Source organism: Gymnoscopelus microlampas (genome assembly GCF_963454915.1).
Source record: "Gymnoscopelus microlampas genome assembly, chromosome: 14".
Taxonomy (NCBI): Eukaryota; Metazoa; Chordata; class Actinopteri; order Myctophiformes; family Myctophidae; genus Gymnoscopelus; species Gymnoscopelus microlampas.
The window spans coordinates 32,435,676-32,448,909 of record NC_139951.1 but is presented as its reverse complement, the minus strand read 5'-3'; the positions used below and the strand labels follow the sequence as shown (position 1 = coordinate 32,448,909).

Sequence of the window (13,234 nt, the reverse complement as noted above, 5' to 3'; positions counted from 1 at the left end):
CGGGCTCACTCGAACTCGCCACCTGATTGGCCAACTGTCGCTGTCAATCACAGAACGATGAGCGACGACGCTGATAGGCTCGTCAGTTCGGCGTACAGAGCGAATATTGCAGAAAGGCGGATCAGCCCAGACTCACTCCTGAAATCAAATGGAAATGAGATTTCCGGAGGGAGGGTTTACCAGGCTACTGTCGTCCCCCAAGAATGGAAAATATCACAATTTGGGAGCAGGGAATGATTTGTGATGAGAATCTTCTGTCTGCTTCGCTCAGTTGCTTACAGTAGGTCTCTCTGAGTCTATATTCGTCAAAGTTCGTTCACACAGAGTGGTGGCACTGGCAAGCGTAGGAGGAGAGGAGGGGAGGACTCAGAAGAACATCGACAAGGAGAGAAGATTTAGAAATAGCTACAGCAGCCCGAATTCTCCTTCGGTGCATCAATGAATTCATGGATCTGAAACTTGGGTTCATTGGGCTGTTGGACCGAACTGTGCTTAAGTTCCCTGCAGTAGAGAGAACAACAAAGAACAGGACAAATATATGAACAATTTAAACCTAATTACATTTCTCATTCAATTCATCCACTTATCCTATTCTATACTAGTAAAACGGACGTGAGTTGCAAATGTACTTCACTTTTTTCCGTCTACACCAAATCTCTCCGTCAAAAATAACTGATCTACAAGCTCACAGGGCGTGGCAACGTGACATGTTGTAAGCTTGTAGATCTACAATTTTTGGCTAATGTTCCCCCCAGAATATGGATGCCAGGGTTCAAGTGGTTAATTCTAAAGTGTGAATATCACAGAAACGTATGAAAATAAACTCAGACTACTATACTTGAAAATCTTTAGTGTTCATTTAAGATGGAGTTTCTCTAAGTTAAAGGAGCACCCATTTTTAACCGTAACTTCATATAATTGGTCCTAACTAATGCTCATTATAAGATGCCACTATTCAGAAACCTGCCTACCAGTACCACCATCAATGGGGATTCCAAGCTAATATAAACTACAGCCTTTCTTTTCCTGGAAAGTTAGCACACTGAAATAGAAACAATTGTTCTTGAAATCTTGTTTGAAATGACCAAAGTTGCCTACCGACGATGTCACTGGTAGGCAGGTTTCTGAACTGTCCACAGGCCACCTCTGTGACACAGAGCAAGTAGACAGAAATGGTGCCATCTTATAATGACCATTAGTGAGGATAAATTAAATGAAGATAAGGTTGAAAATGGGTGAAGTGCTCCTTTAAATGAACACTCTTTTTTTACAGTGTTGTTTCTAGCAAGATGTCTGAGGATATAAACATATTACGGGATAATATTATGTGAAGAAATTTCTTTGGACATTATCGTCTGAAAAGACAATAATGTATTTTATATCTTGTATTGTGTGTGAGAGGACTGTAACTGACTTGGCCACAGTAGTGAAAACCAGTTCCACATTGGTTCCAGTCTTGGCACTGGTCTCCATGAATGCGACTGAATACTCCTAAATATGAAGAAGGAGAAATCAATCATAGAGCATATGCAGGCATAAGTCTGGTTTATATTTAGTGCTATGATTGGCCGATCCTGGTTTGTAAATAAATACTCACTCTGGCAAGCTTCTCTCCTTCCTCTCTTCGGATCACCCTCTCACCTTCCATGTCAGCCTAACAGAGAGAATTACAATAAGACAACAAATTGATGGTGAGGATAAGACCTACTGTAACTATGTCCTACTACTGTAGGCAGTGTGGGAATATTTGTACAGGAAGTGTTTTGAAGAAAAAGATAATAATAAAATGGAAATAATTCCATTGTTGCCACTTGATAAGCATTACATACAGTCTTTTTCCACCTCACCTTGTTGCCCAGCAACATGATGACTATATCCCTCTGAGCATACTCATGAATCTCAGTCAACCATGCCTAATGAAAAGAGATAATGAAGGAGAAAGAAAGAGAAAGAAATAATATTTACAGGTAACTTCAGCTTCCTCATTTTCTCAAAGACATGTCATGGCTGAGCCACGTGCCTGAAACCCGATTTCTATTACGCTGTATGACGTAAATTCAAATAGAGCCACTCTACAAGCTTGTGTGAGCTTGTAAATTGGCTATTTATAGCATACAACAATGTAGTATGAAATAGGCATGACTCACCCTGATATTGTCAAAGGACGATTTGCTGGTGATGTCGTACAACAGGAGCAAAGCTTTAGAGGATGAGAAAGACAAAATGAAGAGATTAATAAATGACTGCAATAACATTAAAACATTAACATTACAATTATTTGTTTAAAGAAATCTCCCTAGGTAAAAGTACAGTTGTTTGTAAGTGATGAGTGATGGTCTATTCTCCTCACCCTGTGCGTCCCTGTAATAGGCATGAGTCACACTCCTGAACCTTTCTTGGCCTGCTGTGTCCCAAATCTGTAAAGACAATGACGACAACATCTCCATAATTACACACATGCCAATGTTGACCTCTGGGTGCTGCCATTGCTGTGAATCAGACGTAGGTAAGGTTTAGGGAACATACTGTACTTATACTGTACATGTAGCCGTATTTTGAACGTACAGTAGCTGATCTACAAGATCACAACGTGTCGAATTGCGACGCGTTGTGAGCTTGCAGAGCTGATATTTTGGAAAAATCTTGCCTATAATGATATGCCTAAAATAGTAGGGACACCAGATATATTCTCAAATGTGTAGCCCTAGCACATATTTTTGTGCCAGTGCTTGAAAAATAGGCCACTGTTTCAGAAATCCACCAAGTGTCCATAAGGAAGTGATTTACTGACCTGTAGTTTTACCTTTACATTGTCCACGGCCACCACTTTATTCTGAGGGAGGCAGCGAAGAGGAAAATTGGTACGGGTGTTAGAATGATTATTAGAGGCTAGGCAGAATGACAATTGAGTGATGCAATTATCTTTAGAACCGGACAAAGTCCAATTTATTTGCACCTACATCAACGCAAAAATACTCGTACATCAACAGAGACACATGTCACTGTCGGGCAGAAAACTTGTATGTCCAAAACTGTTACTTTTCAGGAAATGGACAAAAGAACCTGTGTTCTAATGGAGCGATTGCAGTTATTATTTGGTCAGCAGCTCTCGTTAATCCTTTTAATTGGTTTAGTATTTACAAAACCCACATACAGACTTCACCACTTTCAATCTGGAGTCCCTATTTTGGGCATCCTACTATAATTCTAGTAACCTCTGTCTGTAGTGGTGAGTAGGTGAGTACGTGAGTATGTGAAGCTACCCGGTTCTCCTCAGTGGCTGGAGCAATTGCTTTGATTTTGCACACAGCCATTGACCATTACCATCTGAACTTAACTGTGCAGCCCGTTTTTCAATTTCATCAAATCTCAGCTTCTTATTAGCGTTTTTGTGTCAAACACTGTCGCCATGGTTACGGGGCTGCCCAGCTATGGGACGAACTGCCTCCCGGGTTGCCAGATCATGTGCGCATATCCCCCCATGGATGCGTCCACCGGGTATGGTCTAGTAATCATTAAAGTAGTGAAGACAGCCGATCTACAAGCTCGCAATGCAATGCGTTGGGAGCTTGTAGATCAGCTATTTTCACTACTTCTGTGCAACACTGTCATATAATGAAGTATTAAATATGGCACGAATGTATGAACCTAAAAAGATGAGATAATAATAATAAGGTTTCTGCCCGACAGCGCTGATATAGAAAAAACACACATACACACCGTGAAGCCGATGCCTACAGTGGCTGAAAAGGAGCCTGGGATGAACTTGCCCTGGTCAAACTGCACCAACAGCGACGTCTTTCCCACTCCACTGTCACCAACCAGGATAGTCTGACACACACACACACACACACACACACACACACACACACACACACACACACACACACACACACACACACACACACACACACACACACACACACACACACACACACACACACACACACACACACTGGATGATTCATACCTTGAAAAAGCTCTTGACAAAGTAACACTGACAGAGTGTGATTCACAGCGAGTTCAAGGACACAACCTTCATGCTATGGATCAAACACAGCATGAAAGAATGTGCTGCTTGTCATCAGGGCCACGGGTGAGCGCCTTCCCTATTGAACCTTATGCACATCAACGGGTTCTAAAGCTTTCATTAGTAGTAGTAAGGCATCACATCCTTCAATATAGTGAATTCCATCAATTACAGAACAGTCTCAAATGAGTACACCTGAACTGTAAGTTGACAAGAGGTTTGGTTTAGGCTTTGGTGCTGAAACAGAGGCGATGAGAATGCATGGATGGACGGACGGACGGACGGACGGACGGACGGACGGGCGGACGGACGGACTGACAGACATACAGATGGACAGGCTGACGACCGACATGGATTAGTGTCTCTGAATACTGGATACTGGAACAGTCCAAAAACACCAATACAGATTTGTGATGCTCTCTTTGATCTCAGCATTAAGAGGATTTCACTCCACTCAACTCCATGCATACAAGAAGAAAAGTATTCAGAGCTGTGAATAAATTGTGTTTTTTTAATACTTATGCAGGCAGACTGTGTTATGAGATCATGGATTTATGCTGAAGGATGAGAACTGAGCCTTCATAATCCCCATCTGAAGTTGCATTTCCATATTAACTTTATCAGTGATTTCCTAGGCAACATTCCATAAGCGTTCTGAACAGATAATGGGGAGAACAGTATTCCATTGAGAGCTCTATATGTTTGGTTATGAAAGGCAATAAATTGCTCAAAGCTTTCTGAGACCAGCGTATAACATACATAATAGACTGTTAGATGCCCTTGGTGTTATCTGGAGCAATTTATAAAGGAAGAAATTATTATAATCCTGCAAACAGCGTAGGTTTGAAGTCCAACAGCAATATCAACATTTCAGTTGATCCATGAGCCAACATGAACGCAGCTGTCTCTTTCCCAACTGACATTACAGAGAACATAATTACATCATACTATACAGTATGTGGATATAAGGTTATGGGGGAGGGGTGAAACGGATGCATCACCCCACACATGCATGTGCACACATCACAAACAAATACTGCCATTACTTATGCACCACTACGTGTGTGTGTGTGCGTGTGCGTGTGTGTGTGCGCGCGCGTGCGTGCGTGCATGCGTGCGTGTGTGTTAGTTATAGTGAGAAAGTGATATGATGCTGTTACTGCGTAACAATGGGTTAGATGGGAAGTGAGCTAAGCTCATAACACCCCCCTGGGGACTGGATCTAATTAGGTGGAAGCACAACAGATGTTCGGGAATTTGACATGGAGTGGGCATAAAGTAACTCTCTGTAGTGCATATTATGCAAGTTTGTGTGTGCAAGAGAGAGAGGGGAGGAGGGGGGGGTAAATCAGCGGTGTAAAGTAACCAAGTACATTTAATCAAGTACTGTACTTAAGTACAATTTCGAGGTATTTTTACTTTAATGGAGTATTTCCAATTTTCAGTACTTTTACTTCTACTCCACTACATCTCAGAGGCAAATATTGCACTTTAATTGTACATTTATTTGAAAAGTTTAGTTAATAGTTACTTTGTAGATTTTGATTGTTATTACAAAACATACATTGACTACTTCAGAGAGAGAGAGAGCGAGAGAGAGAGAGAGAGAGAGAGAGAGAATCAACAGACAGGGAAAGGCCAAGAGATCATTTGATTTGATTGAGTTCAGACTGAGGCTCCTCCTTCCTTGGAGTCCAGTAGTTGTTGTCATGGAGAGTGAAGCTGTCATGATGATGTCATCAGGTTACAGCATGCTGGCACCAAACCCTACTGAGCAACTTAAAGCCATAGTTCTATTAACTGACCTCTTGGGTGCAATATAAAGTGGACTTCCATTCTGTCATCCCAAAGACCTTTTGATGTTTGGGTTGACTTGACATACTGGAAATTGAGGTTTATGGAATGGGATTATTCTGAAAATCTATGATGACTCTAAGCCTTTTCAGCTTTATGGAGATGTGACATTGAGGAATAGAGACACGATGTTGAAGGAAGAGAGACATGATAGTGTAGGAAGAGAGACGTGACAGTAAGTAATAGTGCAATAGTGCCATCACTGCCATGATAGTGAAGGAAGAGAGACATTGTCAAGGTGTGACTCAGTAGATGTAGGACCCAAGTGCAGAACAGACAGTCAGATGCAGAGCAGGTCAAATGGACAATGATTTATTCTCCCAAACGAAGGAACACATGAAATAAACACAAGCACTATACTGTGAACAGAACATCATGACAACAACTGCAAACTGACAGTGAGGGTTTAAATACACACAGGATAACCATACACAGGTGAACACAACTGACAATCAACACAGGGATAGGCTAGGGGACTAACCAGACACAAGTGGAGATAACTAATAATCACAGAAAGGTTTGTGTGTGTGTGTGTGTGTGTGTGTGTGTGTGTGTGTGTGTGTGTGTGTGTTTAGATTTAGATTAGTTTTGATTCTGTTTAAGAAATTGTTTTACACATTTAAAAAAAAAAGCATGGTCTCTAAAAAGACACTTTAGGGGAAAGAAAGAGTCAGCTGTTGGTGAGAGAAGAGGTATTCTGATTGAAATGGAAGGGGGGGGGGGGTAGGGGGACATCAGAGAGACAGAGGGTCAAAATGGACTGAAAAGTTTGATGCTCTGCTTTGAAGGAAACATTAAATTGGACAGGTTGTCTTGTTCATGCTGTCTGTACCTATTATTTCAACCTGGGGAGAAAGAATGAATGAAAACTTAGCGTTTCTATAATTTGGCCCTATAAAACAGCTGCTCCAGTCCCAATTAAATTGTGATGTCTGTGTGTGCCTGTCTCTCGCTTACACCAAGACACATACACAGTACACACAATTATGGTAGCCTAGTACTCCTACGTCTATTAACCACTTAAACCCATAGAGTTAAAAAATAAGCTTAAACCCTATATTCTCAGTTGACGGGGGTCCCCCAGGGCTCTATGCTAGGTATGCGAGTATTTCCATCTACACCAAATCCCTTTCCCAAAAATATTCGAGCTACAAGTTCACAAGCAACAACCTGTGAGTTTGTACATCTGCTGTTTTCATGTCAAGGATAGACAAATGTATATGAATTTGGCCACGGACCCCCATCTGAAAATATTTTGCGCCATGGATGGACCCACATACAAGATTTGTGTTGTATTTTTCAAGATGAGTTTTTCTCAAAATATCTGATGCATAGTGCTAAAGTGGTTAAACTGATTTTGATTCTGTATTAACTAATTTTGCTGGGGACCCCCTGGAACCCCCCCAAGGACCCCTGGGGGCCACTGGACCAGAGTGCAGTAATGATTACATTAGGCTATAGGCTAACAAAACTATGTCCCACTGGATTTAACATAGCCTATAGGCCAAACGTCAACTCTTTTCAACACACTCTAATACACAAAGTATATGGACTCATACATAGTAGCTCTTATCTTGGACAGAAATCAATTAGAGTGCATCACTACTCCAGTGACCTACATCTAACTTGAGCTGAGGGATGGAGAAATGATGTAGGCCATTACAGACCAGTGACAAAATATAATGAGCCACAAGCCCAGATTGATTTAACTGCCTCTGTCAGACTGAACTAACTGAACCTCAGCTTTACTTGGTGAGAAACTGATATGAGTAAAGTGAGCTGCTGCTTCAGCAGCCCTAAAACTGTCCACTCTAGCATCAGAATTGATGGTGTGTTCTGCCTGATACGAAAAGCAACATGCCTGAATGCAACCGAACAACTCAACTGCATCATATTCAGGGTCAGCACCATGGGGAGAGCATTTTGACAGAAATAAATGATGTTTTTTTTTTTGTTGTTGTCCAATGATTGACAAGTCACCATTCAATGTATTTCACAGTACCTTGTGCATTAAATTCTCGTCGTATGAAAGAGCGATGGGAGTCTTCGGGCTCTCAGTGGTCTCAGATCCGTAAGTGCTATCGGGATGGATCTCAGGGTAAGCCGTGGTATAGTACGCCGAAATCGGCTCCATAGATTCCATCCGCTCCATTGTCCTCCCGTCTCCACGTTTTTAAAGGAAGAGCCAGAGGAAATGCATCTAGCTACCACTCCAGCCAGCTCTCCTACTCTATCCCTCCCCCCCCCTCTCTCTCTCTGTCTTGCTCTCTCACACACGCACACGACTGCGTTTACTTGGGTTGGAGCTCCTCAGCCAACCGGCTTTGAGCCCTACAATAGCCTCCCCAAGTGCTGCTAAGAGTGAATCACCAGCCGTAGACTCTGCTGAGAACAGTCGTGACCAAAACATATCACACTAAATCAGCACCACGGAGAGCTCCGGCTGGCACGCGCGCGAGTGTGTGTGTGTGTGTGTGTGTGTGTGTGTGTGTGTGTGTGTGTGTGTGTGTGTGTGTGTGTGTGTGTGTGTGTGTGTGTGTGTGTGTGTGTGTGTGTGTGTGCGCGCGTAGGGGTGTTTAAGTCCCGCCCCGGCCCCCGCCAAAACAGCTGGGACTGGACCTATTCATCAATGTGAATGTGATTTCGCCATGAAAAATGCATTTTTAGGTACGATTCAGAGTAGCAGTCTAGCAGACAGAGTTCGGTTTCATTGGTTCCACATGCCTATATAGTAGGGGGAATTAAGCTTAAAAAAATGGCCAAATCGTTACATGGCGGATAATAGCATGACATTTTATACAGATGTCCCTTGGGTCATCCTAAAACATCCTAGACTTACTTACTTCTTAACTTGAGTCAATGGTCAACAGTTTAGGTGGCCATTTTGAATTTTGTCATAACTCACCTCCTGTTTAAGATTTTTTTTGGGCACCCCTTCTAGGATGTTTTAGGATGACCATCAAATTTAATGCTATTATCCGCCGGGTAACGATTTGTCACATAATTCCCCCTACATGAATGATGCACCCCCTTTATTTTGTAAAAAAAATCAAATATGACCAGCCTGTTTTAAATGCTTTTAAAATAATATAAAACACATAAATCATAACCAGTGCTCAACAGGGGTCTTTCCGGTGATTATACAAAGAACAGACACTAAAAATTCTCATAAATACAAATTCAAAATGGAGACCATAATTTGTACATAATAGAGAACATCAACATGCTCTGTCTGTCTGTGTTTATGTACAATCAGGTTGCAGATTACCTCATGTTCAGCATCGTATCGATATCATGGTTAGGCATGGTCAGTATCATGTCAGTACCATGGTCAATATCATGGTTAGTATCACGTCAGTGTCATGTTAGTATCATGGTCAGAATGTCAGTATCATGTCAGCATCATATCAGTAGCATGGTCAGTATCATGTCTATCATGGTCAGTATCATAATAATAACGAAAAAACATCACATGGATGCACCTGGGACGTATCATCAGTGTTGTAGCCTGGGGTCATCGGGTGTTTCGGGTCTCGCAACTGAGGTTGATCAAGCCCCGACTTACGTCCCAGTAGCTACCCTCGGTCAGGCGGTCAGTCCTCTTAGGGGGAGACAGGGCCACTCAGTCCGCTTCTCCGGAACTACTCAGCCGGGACTGGGGGAGGAGAGGCTCTGGCACGTGGAGGGACTAGGCTTTGTGGATGGCCTCCTGGCTGGGCTCCTCCTTCGTCTCACCAGGTCCAGGACCTGAGCGTTGCACCAGACTCCCCCCCGTTCCATAATAATAATAATTATACATAAAATGTATATAGCACTTTTTTGAGTACAAAGTCACTTTACAATGTCAGTATCATGCCAGCATGGTCAGTATCATGTCAGTATCATGATCAGTATCATGGTTATTATCATGTCAATATCAGTGATCAGTGTGTGTGTGTGTGTGTGTGTGTGTGTGTGTGTGTGTGTGTGTGTGTGTGTGTGTGTGTGTGTGTGTGTGTGTGTGTCTGTCTTCCATCTCCTGGAAGACCGGGAACACTAAGGGTGTAACAAAGTTGAATAAACGACTGAGAACGTTTTGTTCACATGCCTAGTGGTGAGGAAACCATAAGGTCTCAAGGCACCCAGATGAAAAACACAAAAGTTATGATTCAGGAAAGTTGGAAATCGGACAAATTAAGGTCGCAGCACAATTTACGGTACACTAATTTGACATAATAAGCCGTTATTACAAATAATGTGTTTCTTATTAGCAATAATGTTTTTTTATTAGAAAGAAACAAACGTTGTTATACCCTTATTTTCCACTATTATCCCTTAATTGTTTTAATTAGAAATTGAATGAAACGTACAAAAGGCGTTATTAGAAATGGTGTTCTCTGCTATTAGACAGAAACAAACAAACACAGTTATACGCTAATTATGGAACATAATTCCTAGAGCATAATAAGCATAATAAGACCTAACAAAGCCTATTAAGATGTTATTTCCACTTACTTGACCGTCACATTACAACCCCGCAACTACTAACTACACGATGTGATGTTAGGCTAGTGTACTATAAGGGTTTCGTTAGAACAATGTGTTCTTTATTAGGCCTTTATTTAATGTTATTTCCACTTACTTCAAGTTACTTTACATCTAATTTCAACAGAACTGTACTGTAAATTGTACATCAGCCATTCTGGGCTAACTTCATGACCCATTATACTTCTGCCTACCTTTTTGCTGAATAAAAAATATTTTGTTGTTATTAGGAACAAATTACCTCTCATTACCACAGAACTGTACCATAAATTGTACACCAGCTATTCCGTGCTAACGTCATGACACATTATACTTCTGCCTACCTTTTTGCTTAATAAAAATTAATATGTTGTTATTAGGTTCTTTTATTTTTCTTACCTCTAAAAATAGACTAAGAAGTCATTCATATGACCAGACCACAGACCAAAAAAAGTCACTACAAATGGTACTACCAATCAACTCTAAATTGCCTGAAACGTACTCCTAACAGGTTTTTGGGGGGACGATTTTGGCCTCCACACTTAGTGATTTTTTCAGATTTAACTTTCGTTTCGGTAGTGACCAACTTTCGTTTCGGTAGTGACCCAATGGTGAAAAAATAAATTGACTAAGTCCAGAGCTCGATGAATGTTAGGGACCAAAAAAAGTCACTACAAATGGTACTACCAATCAACTCTAAATTGCCTGAAACGTACTCCTAACAGGCTTTTGGGGGGACGATTTTGGCCTCCACACTTAGTGATTCTTTCGGATTTAACTTTCGTTTCGGTAGTGACCAACTTTCGTTTCGGTAGTGACCCAATGGTGAAAAAATAAATTGACTAAGTCCAGAGCTCGATGAATGTTAGGGACCAAAAAAAGTACAAATGGTACTACCAATCAACTCTAAATTGCCTGCATAATAAATACAGCATATGGAAATACAATTTAAAATTAATAATATTGCAACCCCTAATCCAAACACATTTCTCGCGCTCATGCTCATATACGCACAATGAGCTTTTCCCCGGAGAGCTGCATTGCTGTTTGAAAATAGCTAGCCGATCTACAGATCGGCTATTCTCAAATAGGTTTGAAGTGCTATGTGGACTATAGTCGCTTCTAATCCACCATGGAAATGGAAATGCAACGCAAACCATGAGCAGGGCACCACAGGGATTTGAACCCTGTCTTAGTAAAACCAGGAGAACCAGACCAGTGCCTTTTGTGTTGTTTTGGTTTGTTGCGTTTGTTTTTTATGGCGCAACACAAGTGACCTAGTCATCGGATATTAGCTAATAGTGGGCAAGGGTGGATTTAGCATAGCTTTGACCTAACCAAATACAGTTTTTCATGACATCATCAGCACTACTAAAACAAGACAGGTCTCGACATTAACTTTTCTATTTTCATTTGATTTTATTATTAGCTTTTGTATTATTTATGCATGTAGAATTTATTTTTTACTATTTATTGCATAGCAATAAAAGACAATATGTCTCAAAAACACTGGCTTACAGTTGAATTATTGGCAATAAAATAAATAGGAACTCAAGAAATTAAGACAAATACTGACAATGCCTCTGAACATTGGCTTGCAGTTATTCCACATGCAATAATAATAGTAGGCTCGTCATCGAGGATGGAAAATAAAGTTGTCCTTTTGAGGAGCAGTGGAACTTCTCTTAAAGGAGTAGGAGTAGTTCACCCAAAAATGACTTATTTTCTATCAATTGCACACCCCATGATTGTTTTTGTGGCATTCCTAAACCAATAATTTGATTCCCGTCTCCTACCGGCTAATGTATCCGGTAGGAGACACAAAGTAGATTATTTGCGTCTCCTACCAGATACACACCCGGTCATCAAAGTATTGGCTTAGGAATGCCACAAAAAAATAAATCCATGAATTCAAGGCTTCATGGGGTGTGCAATTGATAGAAAATAAGTCATTTATTTGGGTGAACTCCTCCTTTAAGTAGGCCTACAATGTTGAGGTATTTTTTACTTGTGGAGTATTTCCAATTTTCAATACTTTTACTTCTATTCCCTACATCTCAGAGGCAAATATTATACTTTTACTCCACTGCAATCATTTACATTTTTTTAGTTACTAGTTACTTTGTAGATTTTGATTATCATTGTAGATTTTGATCATCATTACAAAACATACATTATCCACTACAGCCCTATTTGGCTATAGCTGATCTACAAGCTCGCGACGCGTTGTGAGCTTGTAGTGAGCTCCACCCAGAAGAGATGTGTTAAGTGCCCATTATTCAGATTGTTTACTGAAATAAAAGTATCAATACTGCAATGCAGAAATACTGTTACAAGTAAAAGTCCCGGAATTCAACATTTACTTGAGTAAAAGTAGAAAAGTATTGGTATAAAAATCTACTCAAAGTACCAAAAATAGAAATTATTAAAAATATTTATGCAGAATGTCACAAGTTTTCAAATGTATGAAATATATAAAATAATTTTGGAAATAGTGGATCTACAAGCTCACAATGCATATTGTGAGCGTGTTAGATCGTCTATTTTCAAATGGCCAAAATGTATATAGGGCTGAAGTGGTTAATGTATGTTTTGTAATGATCAAAATCTACAAATTAACAAGTATCTAAAGCTTTCAAATAATTGCAGTGGAGTAAAAATATAATATTTACATTTGAGATGTAGTGGAGTAGAAGAAAAAATAGTGAAAATTGGAAATGCTCCAGTAAAGTAAAAAAAATAACTCAATTTTACTTAAGGACAGTACTTGAGTAAATGTACTTAGTTACCTTACAACTGTGGTTAAATGGCCTGTCTTGGTTTAAAGCCCACTCACCACGACAAGGT

General features: G+C 40.5%; 1 protein-coding gene across 1 annotated transcript; it reads right to left on the bottom strand.

Moving 5' to 3' along the window:
- Nucleotides 1-331: 331 nt before the first annotated feature.
- On the bottom strand, nt 332-8,036 carry LOC311060635 (ras-related protein Rab-37-like; the record flags this gene model as incomplete). Its single annotated transcript, XM_084078879.1, has 9 exons — nt 332-501; nt 1,415-1,491; nt 1,598-1,654; nt 1,848-1,913; nt 2,148-2,200; nt 2,351-2,417; nt 2,792-2,833; nt 3,721-3,831; nt 7,887-8,036. The coding sequence occupies 9 exons, from the start codon at nt 8,034-8,036 to the stop codon at nt 396-398; spliced, it is 729 nt and encodes a 242-aa protein (XP_083935005.1). The 3' UTR covers nt 332-395.
- Nucleotides 8,037-13,234: the final 5,198 nt, after the last annotated feature.